This window comes from Mustela lutreola, chromosome 1, assembly GCF_030435805.1.
Source record: "Mustela lutreola isolate mMusLut2 chromosome 1, mMusLut2.pri, whole genome shotgun sequence".
Classification (NCBI taxonomy): domain Eukaryota; kingdom Metazoa; phylum Chordata; class Mammalia; order Carnivora; family Mustelidae; genus Mustela; species Mustela lutreola.
Genome location: NC_081290.1, coordinates 47,157,011 through 47,170,855, shown reverse-complemented (window position 1 = coordinate 47,170,855; position 13,845 = coordinate 47,157,011). Strand labels below are relative to the sequence as shown.

The 13,845-nt window shown below is 38.6% G+C and overlaps 1 protein-coding gene across 4 annotated transcripts in view; it reads left to right on the top strand.

Moving 5' to 3' along the window:
* The window catches only part of TBC1D19 (TBC1 domain family member 19), a 166,924-nt gene that overhangs the window by 134,341 nt on the left and 18,738 nt on the right, over positions 1 to 13,845 (top strand). For all 4 annotated transcript variants that reach the window (XM_059164109.1, XM_059164134.1, XM_059164125.1 and 1 more), the window contains 3 exons: positions 312 to 396; positions 2,719 to 2,763; positions 13,022 to 13,054. In XM_059164109.1, the coding sequence (XP_059020092.1) occupies positions 312 to 396; positions 2,719 to 2,763; positions 13,022 to 13,054 (163 nt within the window). The remainder of the gene's footprint in view (positions 1 to 311; positions 397 to 2,718; positions 2,764 to 13,021; positions 13,055 to 13,845) is intronic.

The window sequence follows — 13,845 nt, the reverse complement described above, 5'->3', positions numbered from 1 at the left end:
TTTCTCCCAGCTGTTTCTCATTTCCAGATAGAAAACAATAAAAGAATCAAATGGTATTTAGTGCCATACATTATCTGCTATTGTTCAAGGCTAACAGTGAGAAATCTTTGGGTCAACTTTGAGTGAAAAATCACATTAGCATCCACTAAAACACTTAGCATAAGTGTACCAATAGAGGGCGCTCCTCCCATTTCCAGATACCACACTGAACTGGAAAGATTCCATCCTGCTCCTCCTAAGAGGGAAATAGCAATAAATTACCTGTTATAAAACAGTGCTTAATTGTTTGTTTCTTACACTATTGTACCCAGGTATTACTTTGTTTTTCCCGGGACACATCTGTGTTGGGTCATTTTGCGTACAACAGTGCTTCACCACCGAAATCATACATAAGAGGTAAAATTTTTAGTTAAAATTTTAGTTACATGAAGGGAGTATTCTCTAAGACTTACAAAATCATACCAAGACTGTTACATTTTATAGCTTTTATTGGTGTTGTTGAATACATAAGAGGTAAAATTTTAAGGGAGTATTCTTTAAGATATACAAAGTCATACCAAGTCTGTTATATTTTATAACATTTGTTGGTGTTGTTGAATTTTTTATTGTAAAGTACTTAAGATTTCTCTCAGGTTATTTTAACCGTGCTTTCACTCCTACTCAAATCAGGGCGCAAGCAACTCATCACAATCACAAGCAAGTGGTTTCCAGAAGCAGCACTTAGAGTTGCCTCTTTTATCTTTCCTGCCTCTTTCTCCTCCGTTGGTGTTTTTGTCATATCTGTGGACTTTCCCTCCTAATTATGAGTTTATCACACAAATTTGCTTTTTCTACTTCCTTTTCTCCCTTCTTTATCCCTTCCCTTGGAATGGTCTACCACCCTTAAATTTTGATGTAATTTATATGCTATTAGCTCTCTAATTTCTATTTGAGGGCTTTCTACTCTTCTTTATCACTAGCTGCCTACAAGATATTGCTATTTCAATATCTTGCTGTCACCTGACAACAGATCTGATTTCAGCTGGAAGCTTTTACCAATTTCTTTTTATTAAGTGGTGAACACCCAACACTGAGAGCTTATAACCCCATTGTGTATGATGGTTTTGCTGTTCCCATAAAGAAAGAAACTATTTCTCCTGTATCTCCCAAGTCTGTCTAACCTGATTACTATAGTCCCTGCCCTAGGACAGGTCTACATAACCTGCTGTCCTTCTGACCAATTGGCTGTAGATTGGGGGTGTGGGGGGTGTCCAACAACTTGCTTTTTGAATTCAATTAATTTTCTAGAGGGGCTCACAGAACCGAGGAAAACATGTCCATTTGCCAGTTTTTAAAAAAGCATGATAAAGGACACAGATGAACAGCCAGATGAAGACATACATAGGACAAGGTCTGGGAGTGTCCTGAGCATAGGCGCTTCTGCTCCCGTGGGCAGGTGGTGTGTCATCCTCCCAGTGATTGTGTGTCTGCCTACCTGGAACCTCTCTAAATGCCTTATTACTGGGATTTTGTGGTGGCTTCCTGGGGTGGGCATGAGCAGTTATTGACCTCATTTCCAGCACTTGTCTCCCTCTCTGGAAGATGGCAGACGGAGCTGAAAATTCCAAGGTTCTAATAATTACTTGATCTTTCTGGTGACCAGTCCTCATCCAGAAGTTCACCAGAGTCACTCCAGTAGAACAACAGATGCTCCCAGTCTCTTACCACTGAGAAATTTACAAGGGTTTTCACCTAGCTCTATATTTAATGTCCAGCTGGCGTTCTGTACCATCCATATCTCTCCCTCTCTCTCTCACATATCCACTTTTCATTATTCCAATCTTTCCTTACTCACAAGCTCAGTCTTTGTTATCTTTGTTATCTCCACCCTAACCTAAGTTGTTCATACTCCTTATTCTTTTCCCCTCTCTCACCACTCTCAAAAAAAAAAAAAAATTTCTTTTTTTTTTCCCACTAAAAGCTTACCGTAAAGCCAAGTACAAGAATGCATGAGACTAGTCAATAGACTCAAAGGTATAAGGGGGGAAAAAAAACTGTCAAGATAAAAGCTACTTTAACATATTCAGTGGAAAGCAGGAAAAAACTCAGAACCTTAAGAGTTGAGGGAAAGCTAGTTTTGATTTTGGTTGGTTTTTTTTGAGGGAAAGCTATTTTTTAAAACTACTTTTAAATGTTTGATTATGGTGAAATTACTTTAATTTTCTGAAACAATCCTGATTCCCAATATTTAGCCTCATTCTTAGACCACATAAACCGTTTTAAGATTCAGAAAATATTACCACTATATGGTTTAAGACATTTAATTTTTAACTCTTCAGTACATTCCAAAGGCATGTAAGCTAATGAGGCATTGTGAGGCTTAGGACTTACTTTAATGAATAGATTAGAATTATTTATAGTTAGCAAAACAAGTCTATGCTTCTAAATTGATGCTTCTCTTCTTAAGTTCTTAAGGAAGTTGAAAGCAGTTGTTATTTTAATTACTTTGTATCAGTTGCTCATACTTAAATTTATACTGTTGACTTTGAGGAAAAGATTTGCTAATATCAAAAGATTAGCTGGTAGATTTTCAAATTAATTCCATATCCTGAAACGAAGTCAAAGGAGCCAGTAACTCTAGTAGTTTTCAAAACACCATTATGAGTACATCCACAAAATTAGTTGTTTTTTAAAGATTTATTTTAATCATATTGAAACTTTCTATGGTTTTTCTTGCAGGAAAACTAGGACTAGAAGAATATGCAGTCTTTTATCCACCAAATGGTAAGAGTAATACCATTGCTTCCTCTAGTGGGAAATAGGAAAATTGCAACTTTTGTAACAAATGTGACCTTGTCTATGTTGAGATGGATAATTTATTATCTAAAGTAAACCTTTTATAGAATATCTCTTAGAAAAAAAGGAAAAGAAAAAAAAGAATATCTATTTTAGCAAATTTTTCCCATGTTTGTGGTAGGTTTGTGCTAACCTGTGCACACCCTATCTGGCTTTCCTTTAAACCAGTAGTGATGTTTGTGAGAAAGCTGATCAGACTTAGGTCTAGGGTGCTTCATTTTCTTCTGCAGGACACTGACTGGGCCATCCACGGCCTTCCTTTTTTTTTTTTTTTTTTTTTTTAAGCTTTCATGTACTTATTTGACACAGAGAGCGCAAGCAGGGGGCGTGGCGTGGCAGGCAGAGGAAGAAGCAGACTCCCCACTTAGCAGGGAGCCCTATGTAGTCTTGATCCTAGGACTCCAGGATCATGACCTGAGCCAAAGACAGATGTTTCACCAGCTGAGGCATCCAGGCCCAGGGCCTTCCTTTTGATTTCCCTGCAACAGTGCTCGAATCAGTTGAGTGCATTGCCCGGTGTTAAACTTTGTTATTCTCATAATTTTACAAGTGTGGTATTTATGAAATAAAAAGATTTTGAATGGGCACCTGGGTGGCTCAGTCAGTTAAGCATCTGCCTTCTGCTCAAGTCATGATCTCAGGGTCCTGGGATTGAGCCCTACCTCAAGCTCTCTGCTCAGTGGGGGCCTGCTTCTGCCTCTCCCTTTGCCCCTCCCCTGGCCCTCCTCTGCCTATGCTCTCTCACACACTCTCTCTCTGTCAAATAATAAAATCTTTAAAAATTTTTGAAGAAATATATCACCAAGATAATCTATTTTGACTGTATAAACTGATCAAATGTGTAATGACCTCATTATATATTAAGTATTCATTTGAGATTATTGGACATTTCTTAAGATCTGCTTTTCGGAAAAGCACTATAGAACATTCCTCTTTCTGATAATTTTAAGTTGCATCCTGAAGAAGTCCACCCAGTAGAGTTAAGAACATGGACTTTATAATCCAACAGATGTGGGTTCAGATCCCAGTTCTGCCAGCTCACCCTGTGACCTTGGGTAAGTTGTATAACTTTGCCGAGCTTCAGATGCATCATCGATAGCACATGGATTAGAAGAGACACGATCTATAAAAAGGGCACAGTGACTAATAAGTAGCCAATGCTCAGAAAACGCAGTTGCTACTGGTGTATTTTGCTTCTTTGTCAACCTCTCCATGTGAAAGTCATACTTGGCATTCACAGCACTGATCTCTCCACGCACCTGTCACTGTGACCTTTCAGGTTCTTCCACTGGCCATCCTTCTCTGCCCCTCTTAAGTGAAGCACCGGTGTTCTCCCGTGGCCCATCGCACCCCAATTCTGCTGCTCTTCTTTTCACATGTTTTCCTCAGGCTTTTTTACCTGCTTTCTTGGTTCTGTTTGTTCATTACTCTAAAATTTACATCTGCAGTTCTCACCTCTAAAATAATTAACTCAAGCTTAACATATCTCAACATGAACTCATTCATTTATCTTCCTCTACCCACTATTCAAAAAAAAAAAAAAAAAAAAAAAAAGGTTAAAAACAAGATGAAATTAAGAATGAAACAAAACTGTGCTTTTTCTCTCTCAGTTCGTTGTACTCTCATCTAAGCAGTCATTAAGGCCAAATGCCAGGTGGTCATCCTTTACTCCTCTCAGTCTTGCATCCCCTCATCTAGTAAGTCACCAGAGCCATCCCATTTTACTTTTAAAATGCATCTGGGACCTCTCCCTTCTCTCTCCTTCACTGTAACTGCTTTGTCTTCAACCAGGCTTTACCATCTCTAGCTTATTAATTGTAATAGACACCTCACTGGTCTGTCTTTTTCCAGCCTTTTCTAGCTTTGCTTTACTATTCACAGTGCTGTCTGAGTTTTACATCTAAAAGGAAAATCTCAGAATTGCCATTTTTCTCCTTAAAGTTTTCTTCAGGCTTACCATCTCTTTATAAGAGATGTCCAAGCCTCTCAGCCTGGCATTCAAGGACCTCTTTTGACTCGGGCCTCTACTCAGTCTGACTCCTAGCTTTCTATCTCCCCTTTTCCTATCTCACTTTTCTTTTATGATAGCAATATCAAATGATTAGCTACACACACGCACACACGGCCCTGTGCACTGTCAGAGCACTGTGCTGCTTCCTGCCTCATTCCCTCTCCGCTCTCATGTATGGAGAAGCCTTTCTTTCCCTGCTCTCAGGGCTCACCTCAGGCACAATCCTTTTCCAGAAGCTTTCCCCACATCCCCAGGTTAGGTTAAGGACCCTTTCTTTAGGTTCCCATAATATCCAGTGTGAAAATCTTTGATACCTCTTATTATATTATCTTGACATTATTTGTTTATGCTTTATCTTCCTTTCTAGATTGCAAAACCCTTGAGGTATAAGGCCATACTAATTTTTGTTCCCCCAGCATCTAGTCATCACAGGGGTTTAATGAGTATTTAATTGAAATAAATTAGAGGATTTTTAATTTTAACATTTATTTATGTTATACCTCTGACTCCTCGGAAACCTAATTTTCAGACAGCTTTTTATATTTATCCAAGAATCAGGAAATCAAAGGAAAAATACCTCTGAAGAGCCCAAAGAAGTGTCCATGGAGTCAAGCTCTTCCTCTCTCCATTCCTAGGAGAGCTTTTTCAACTTAGTTTAGAACATAGTCGGTTAAGTGTCCAACTCTCAGTTTCAGCTCAGGTCATGGTCTCAGGGTTGTGAGATTGAGCCCTGTATTGAGCTCTGAGCTGGGGTTTCTCTCCCTCTCCCCCCGCTTCCCTTGCCTGCTTATACTTGCACTCCCTCAAATAAATAAATAAATCTTTAAAAAAATATATTAGCTTTTACTTCACACACATGCCTAGCAAGCTCAGTTTGCCAGTGTTTATGGTGCCCTGCAAAACTAGAAGCATGGAAAGGGGCCGATAGAGATAGGAAAGATGACTAACAATAGTAGAAATGAAAATCAGAGGTTTCACAAAGGAAAATAGAAAAACGATAGACCAGCACATAAGAGCACTCCAGAAAATCAGGCTGGGACCATTTTATGTAAAAGCTTTTTAAAAGGTCTCACTGGGGTGTAGCATGCTATCATAATTTAAGACTTTTATTAGGAACTCAAGACACCAAGGAAAAATATTGCTGTAATAACAGTAAGAGTAGCCACAGCAGCAGCTGCCAGCACTGTGTACCAGGCAGGGTGCTAAGCACATAGCTTATGTTCATTCATTGAATGCTTACAGAGCAGGTACCTTTGGACGCAGGTATTAATATTATTCCTATTTGTAGATAAGCTGAGGCATAGCACGTCAACTTGTCCAGCTGGTGAGTTTCAAAGGGCTTTGGGTTCAAAGTCCTTTGACTGCAGTGTTCTCCATCACCATGCCCTTTTGCCTCAGGGAAATGTTACTGTGTACGCTAGAGTGTCTTTCAGAAGCTAAGGAAGGGGTAATATATTGAAACATACTGAAAAATTAGATGTATATAATAGGTTCTAAGAAGATACTCATTCAGAATAAAAGTAGTTTGTTGCTAAATAGGGTAAATAGGGTAAACCTACAGCTTTCCGTAAACTTAATTCTTCAGAATTATCTCTTCTTTCAGGTTATTTTAGAATGTTACCAGAATCAGAGAGAACTCTCCTCCCTGGGCAATGAGTCTGAAGTTGCAGAATAAGAAGAGACAAAGAGTAGTGAGTGTGCTGTCCCTTTATTCTTTCCTCAAGGCAATACAAGGCAACATTTTATATTACTCACTCTCTTCTGCCAAAGATAGGAATACTTTAAAATCTTAAGGATACCTCTGGGGTGCCTGGGTGGCTCAGTTGGTTAAGTGTCCACCTTTGTCTCCAGTTGTGATCTCGGGGTCCTGGGATCGAACCCCCAATCAGACTCCCTCCTCAGCAGAGAGCCTGCCTCTTCCCCTCACTCTGCCTCTCCTCTCTGCATGTTCTCTCTCTCTCAAATAATAAATAGATAAAATATAGAAAATTAAAAATATAAAATCTTAAGGACACCTCTACCACCACTGCCACCAGAATTGGCCTGGCTTTCTTGGTCTCAGGGGTCCACACAGAGAGACTATAGCCCACTGACACACTCTCTGTCCCAGACCAGACAGTTGCTTACCCAGGGGCACCTCCCTCCCTGTATCACCTTTCCTAGGGTTGAAATGACAGGCCATAGTGGCATTGGACATTACCCTCTCACCTCATTTGAGGCCTTGTTAGTGGACAGGCTTTTCTGTAGTAGATTCACTAAACAACTGGTGAGTATAATTTCTGAGCTGAGGAGACTCTTCACAGGAATTACATAAGCTTCTCGTTTTTATTTTTTGTTCACTTTATATAACCGTATTCATTAAATACTTTAGTCCTTCTCTGGCTTTCTTTTCTATTCTAGCTGGGTGAGCTGCAGTCATAACCTGAGCACCTGCTATCAAGGAGCTTACATTCTATTGAGGGAGACAAACAATAAATAAGTAAATAAATAGCTAATGAAAATAATTTCAGAGAGGACATGAACAATAAAGGGGAACAAAAATTGATAGTGGGGGGCATGGCTATTTTAGGTCAGGTGATCAGAAAAGTACTTCTGAGGAGGTAGAATATGAACAGTGACCAAATATGCAGACTGGGCTGTGCAAAGAGGCAGAACATTCCGAAGAGAATATACAGCCTGGTGAGGGGCCTATGACAGACATGTACCTGATGCTTTGAAGAATAAGATGATCTGCGGAGCTGGTGACAGTGAACAAAACATAACCTGGTATAGGGTGAGGTAGGAGACTTAGGGACCAGATCAGCTAGGGAGACCATTGATTGAAAATTTTGTCTAGTAAGTCCAGTGTCTGGGCTGATTCCTCAGAGACAGTTTCTGTTAATTCCTTGTTTCCTATGAATGAGCTATCCTTTTTAAAAAACTTTAATTCCAGTTAGTTAACATGCAGTGTTGTATTAGTTCAGGTGTACAATATGATGGTTCAGCACTTCCGTACCTTTCTCAGTGTTCGTCATAATTTAAGTGTACTCTTGATCCCCTTAGGCCATACTTTCTTATTTCTTTGCACACCTGGTAACTTTTTTGTTGATAACTAGATCTCTTGACTATTATAGTGTGGTAACTAGGAATCGGATTGTCTCCCCTCCCCAAAATCTGTTGTTGTTTGTTGTGCACTAGTTATTTATTTCGTGACTTTTCTAAACTGCTTTTGTCAGGATTGTGTTTTTTGTAGGGAGTGCCCACTGAAGTCTCTGTTCATTAGCTTAGTGGTCAGCTGATAATTTGATAGAGATTTCCTTAAATATCTGACACCAAAAGAAAAAAATTACCCCAGACTGTATAGCCTGGCTCTGCGTTGAGGTATTCTTTCAAGGCCAGGCCATTTGTGGTTCTACCTTAGCCTGTGCTTGCTGCCTGCACAGAGCGCAGGAGTCTGGCAGAAGTGAAAGCTGAAGTGCTTCTTAGGTCCTTTCTAGATTCCCCTGAATAGAAAGGAGCTTTTCCCAGCCTCTTCCTTCCCTAGCTTCTTCCTTCCCAGGGTTGCCGGTCTGTCTATGGCTTGCCCCACCCGAGGGAGCTGTAGCGAGTATAATTGCACTTATAGGCTTTTGATGGTGGGTAGGCCACTTAAGCCCAGTCCCTCAGGTACCTACTAGAAGCTACTAGACAGGTCAAGATACACAACCACAGTTTTTTTATTGAAGATCCATATTGTCCACTCTGGGACCAGCAAACTGCCTCGGGAACATGGGGAGCTGTATCTTCATAATTGCCACCAAACTGGACAATGGACGATGGTAGACAGATAAATTAAAATACCACACTGCTCTCTTTCCAAAATTCAGCTTCTCTTTCTTTTATTAAGCATTTCCTTGATTGTGAGGTTTATTATTATTATTGATTCCAGAACTCAAAAAAAGTTGATCTAATAGTTCTAGCCATCACCTTACAGAAGGACAGAGTTTTGGAGTCCCCTACTCTACTATTCGCAGTGATATCTCTTCTCCAGTTCCAAAATCATCCTAACTACTGTGTGGAATAGAAGTATCACTCTAATGTAAACTCCAAGAGAACACGGACCTTTTGAGGACCAACATATTTAGCATCAAGAATCGTGCATGTCATAAAGTCACTCATTGCTCAGTAGACATCGTTGAATGAGAGAGCAAATGAATGAGGGAGTGAATATTGAAGAATATGGAGAACAAAAATAGAAGCAAAGGACAAGACTTAACAAGAGAAATACACATAGATTTTTGAGACTTGGGTAAACAGACATTACAATTTGCTAATACCATTTGTTTCCTACAAGAAAAGAGAAAATAATTAGTTGCTAGTGAACATTAAGCAGAGGAGTTTGGGGACTCTCGATCAGTGATTATCAACCAAGGGTAATTCCATGTCCCACCTTCCATCCCCCAGGAAACATTGGCCAATATCTGTGGACACTTTTGGTTGTCAGAGCCAGAGGAAAGAGGGGTTTTACCAGTATCTCAGGTGTAGAGGCCAGGGATGTGGTTAAACATTCTGCAGTACACAGGATAGCGCCTCAAAACAAAGATTAGGAAAGGCTCTTGGAAGACATAGTGAAAATATGTCATTTTAAATCCTCTTACAAGTGTTGGGGCGCCTGGGTGGCTCAGTGGGTTGAGCCTCTGCCTTCAGCTCGGGTTATGATCTCAGGGGCCTGGGATCGAGCTCCTCATCAGGCTCTCTGCTTGGCAGGGAGCCTGCTTCCCCCTCTCTCTCTCTCTGCCTGACTCTCTGCCTGCTTGTGATCTCTGTCAAATAAATAAATAAGATCTTTTTAAAAATCCTCTTACAAGTGTCAAGTCTATAAATAGCAATGTACTTTGTCATCTTTATGAATTAAATAAATTTAAAACATCTCATAATCCAAAATTTATTTGGATTTATTTTTATTTATTTACCTGTTCACTATGTGTAGAATGAGGATAACCAAAGGAAATTATTATTTCCAGAAATGAATTCAATAAACTGTACTAAGTAATCCCAAATGAAAGAGTATAAAACTTTGGAATGATATCAAATTGAGTAAGAGGTGAGATCTGTGACACAACTATAAATGCTGAGTATTAACAGAGACAGTGAGGAAATGAAGAGAAAATATTTAGTAAGTGCAAAGCATTTTAATATTCGGTGTATTTTCTGAGTCATATTTACTATTTATATCTTATTTAGTTCAAGATTTATTTTTGTTGACCATGCTTACCATTTGAGCTATGTCAAAGGCCCATGAAACCATTACTTTTTTATAAAGTTATTCCTATTGAATGGGACAAGGAGTTCATATTTTAGACTTTCTTTAGATAGACAAAGCCTAGTATCTTAAAATAATCAGTTATGGCAGACTTGCAGAACTCTAAGGCCAGGGAAGAAATGGTGTCCCAAGCATCCTGACGCCTGTTAGAAGTACACTCTTGGATGATGGCCACGTGTATGAAACTTGACCCTTGAAAGGCTGAAGTGATGAGAGGCAAAGGAAAGGATTTTGGAAAACTGGCCAAGAACATGACAACCTCTGAGATCAAAGAAACGTTTTAGGCCATATGTGCCTGAGAGTGTTAATGGATTCGTCACTGCTTCTTATGCCTTCTACTTTTGTTGGCCAGAATTTCACTTTGTCCTTCCTCAACAGAGCAGACTGTGCACCCTTTTTTTTGGAATTGTAAGCCCTGGTTAATCTTACCTAATACTCACCAAAAAAAGATTTTCTTAGATTTAAGCTGATACTTAAAAGTGGTGCTGTCCCTTCTGAAAGCGTAAAATAGTTACAGTTGTGGAGCATCTGCTGTGTCCTAAATAGTGGACTCTTGCACTTTGAGGACATTAACTCACGTGTGCTTTATACAACTTGGTGAAGTTGGTCTTGTTTATCTCCATTTTCAAAAATGAAAATAGAGACTCAAATGGTGTCACTTGCCTGGAGTCACATAGAATTCATTCATACTCATGTCTGTATGACTTCATTGGCCATTTCTAATTTCAACCCTGAGTTTTTGAGAGCGTCTTATCCTACATGTTAGTTACTTATTCATAAATGAATCTTACGCCTTAATGTTTTTTCACTTTTTAATTTTTTTTATTTGCATATCATTGACACACAATGTTACATTAGTTTCAGATGGCCAACATGCTGATTGGATAGGTCTACACATTATGCTGTACTCACCCACAAGTACAGTGAGGCCTGTCACTGTAGAGCACGACTTCAGTACCACTGACTGTATTCCCTATACTGTGCCTTTTGGCCCCTAACTTACTCATTCCATAACTGGAAACCTATTTTCCCCACTCCCCTTTGCCCATTTGCCTGTCCCACTCCCTACTTTCTTGCCCCGGCAACCATTATTTTGGTTCTCTGTTGTATTTTATTATCTTATTTAAAAGACCTGATTATAAATCCTCAAATTTCCATCAATTTATATCTCATTTCTAGAAGATACTGTGCTGGGTGCTGAAGATAATACACAGTATGAATTGTGCCCCTTGCCTCAAAGAGTTTATAACCTAACTGCTTATAAAGCAGCTATAGATTTCAGAACTTGGGGGAAATGTGGGGAAAGTGCAGTTGGCCACAAGTCGTCTTAATATATGCATCCCTTTTTGTTGCCTGGCAGTTCATGAATTCACTCAGTATAAGCTTCCTAATTAAAAGTGTCTTGTCTGGACTAGGGTACTCCTATCCTTAGCAGATCCTTAATACATATTTGTAGAATATGAAAATAATAATAATAGTACCACCTCCATTTCTGACTGTTTTTCCCTGCTTGTTCAAATGTTGCTGCAGTAGTTTAACAGAGGAAAGAAAAAGGGTCTTTGCAGTAAGAATACTGGGATTTTGTATAATATCCATTTGCTTTGAGATGCAGTATTTAGAAAGATGTAATATGTACTTATATTTCTGTAAAGCATCAAAATATGTCTACTATTTATTAACTCATTTTCCTCTCAGTTTATTTTCAGATATCAACAATTTTATTTTGTTTTTATTTTATTTTATTTTTATTCTTATTAGAAAAGTTAGAAAATACAGACTTTTTTATTATTTGCTAAGAGCCTATAATTAGTAAAAGATACTAAATTAAGTAGCTGAGAGGGAAGGTAGGAAAAGATAGTCATTCATAAGTAGAAAAAAGATGCTCAACCAAAGATATAAACAGAGAGAGAAACTTGAAGAAAGATGGTGGGTGGGCCCTCAGCTCTCAGCCTTTTTTTTTTTTTAAGGTTTTATTTATTTGTCAGAGAGAGAGAGAACGTGCACAAGCAGGGGAAGCAGCAGGCAGAGGGAGAAGCAGGCTTCCTACTGAGCAAGGAGCCTGATGTGGAACTGGATTATGACCTGAGCTGAAGGCAGTCTCTTAACCTTCTGAGCCACCCAGGTGTCCCGTGGACCCTCATTCTAAGTGTTCCTTGGAACTTGAGCTGGTGGCTATCACATTAGGAATGTTGACTTGTTAATGTGAACCTAATCCGGTTTTGAATTTTTTCAGTTTCTAGAAGCAAAAAACCTTTACGTTGCTGAAGAATCTTAAACTGGAAGATCCTCCTATGTCCACTTTTCTTTAGATCTCACAAATTTTTCTGTGTTTGCTCCAAGCATAATTGTTAAACATAGAATTTTAGAGCTAGATGATATTTCAGAGACAGTCTTAGTTCCTGTGCATGACAAGCAGTTACTAAAACTCAGGAAGTCGGTGACTTTCCTGAGGTTACCCAGCTGTTTTGTATAAGCCAGCTACTTATCTTTTTAACAGATTGGGTTCTAATATACAGGATGAAGTTGTTTCAGGAAGGACATGATCTATTGACTTTCTGAGACCATTACAATTTGTTCTTAAACTTAGTTCTGATATGCTTTGTTCTGTTTTTGTCTTCTTTTTGTAACATATTCAAAGTTTTAGTTTTTCAGTGTTAGCAATAGAAAGTTAACTGGACTTTTTACTTGAAAACTTATAGTTTGTTTTTATACAGGTATTAAAAAGCATTTTTGTTTTTGGTGGTTACCATCACTCAGTCTTTCTAACATTCATGAACAAATGAAGCAAAGATAGGAAACCTTTCTATTTCAGTTTAATCCTCTCAAGTTTACCTAATAACTCAGTGGGTATACTAATTGAAAAGAAACTTTTTTTCTTTTCTTTTTTTTTTTAGGTGTAATCCCTTTCCATGGATTTTCAATGTATGGTAAGTTGGGCTTTAAAATAGTCACTGTTTTTATCACACTTTAGAAAATTAAACATGAAGATCACAATTTATACCATTATCACCCACCCACTTAACAAGTTATCGTGAACATTTTTAAACATTGAGTTTAATATTTGTTTATATCTCCTATTAAATATTTTAAAAGTAAAGTGTCCTCATAATTTCTCAGATGATGATTGCTTGACGAATTAAAATCAGAACATACTGTGAAAGTGCTTCTGTGTTGACCAGTTACTAATCTGATAGAAACTAGAGATACATGTTAATATTTAGTTCTCATAGGTGGAAAATGAGGTTGCTTAAATTCCCGAATTAATTCTCCTAAGTCTTTTACACAAATAATAGGTCCGAAAGAATGTGAAGGGAGGGCCAAGACTGAGTTCGAGTCTATGCTTTCTCCAGACTGCTGACATAGACATCAGATTTCACTGAAGGCTTGCACATCCCAAGGGACCACGTGAAAAGTGCACCTTCAGGCATGAGGACCCTGAATGCCTTCCAGACTCAGGTGTCATTGAATGAGGAATGCAAGAAGCTTAATGAAGATGAGCAAGAGGAAGAATGCTCTATACTCCAATGAAAATAATTTTTAAATTGTCACACATTGCATATGAACAGGTGGAAGAGTGTTGTCTCCCCATCTGCTATCTCCCCACCTTTATACTAAATAGAAATACTTTAATGTTTTGCTTTTATAAAAGGAATCAGTGACACATTAACATTTTTCTTTGTAAAAGCCCCTCTTTGTATTCAGCATCAGACAATAATGG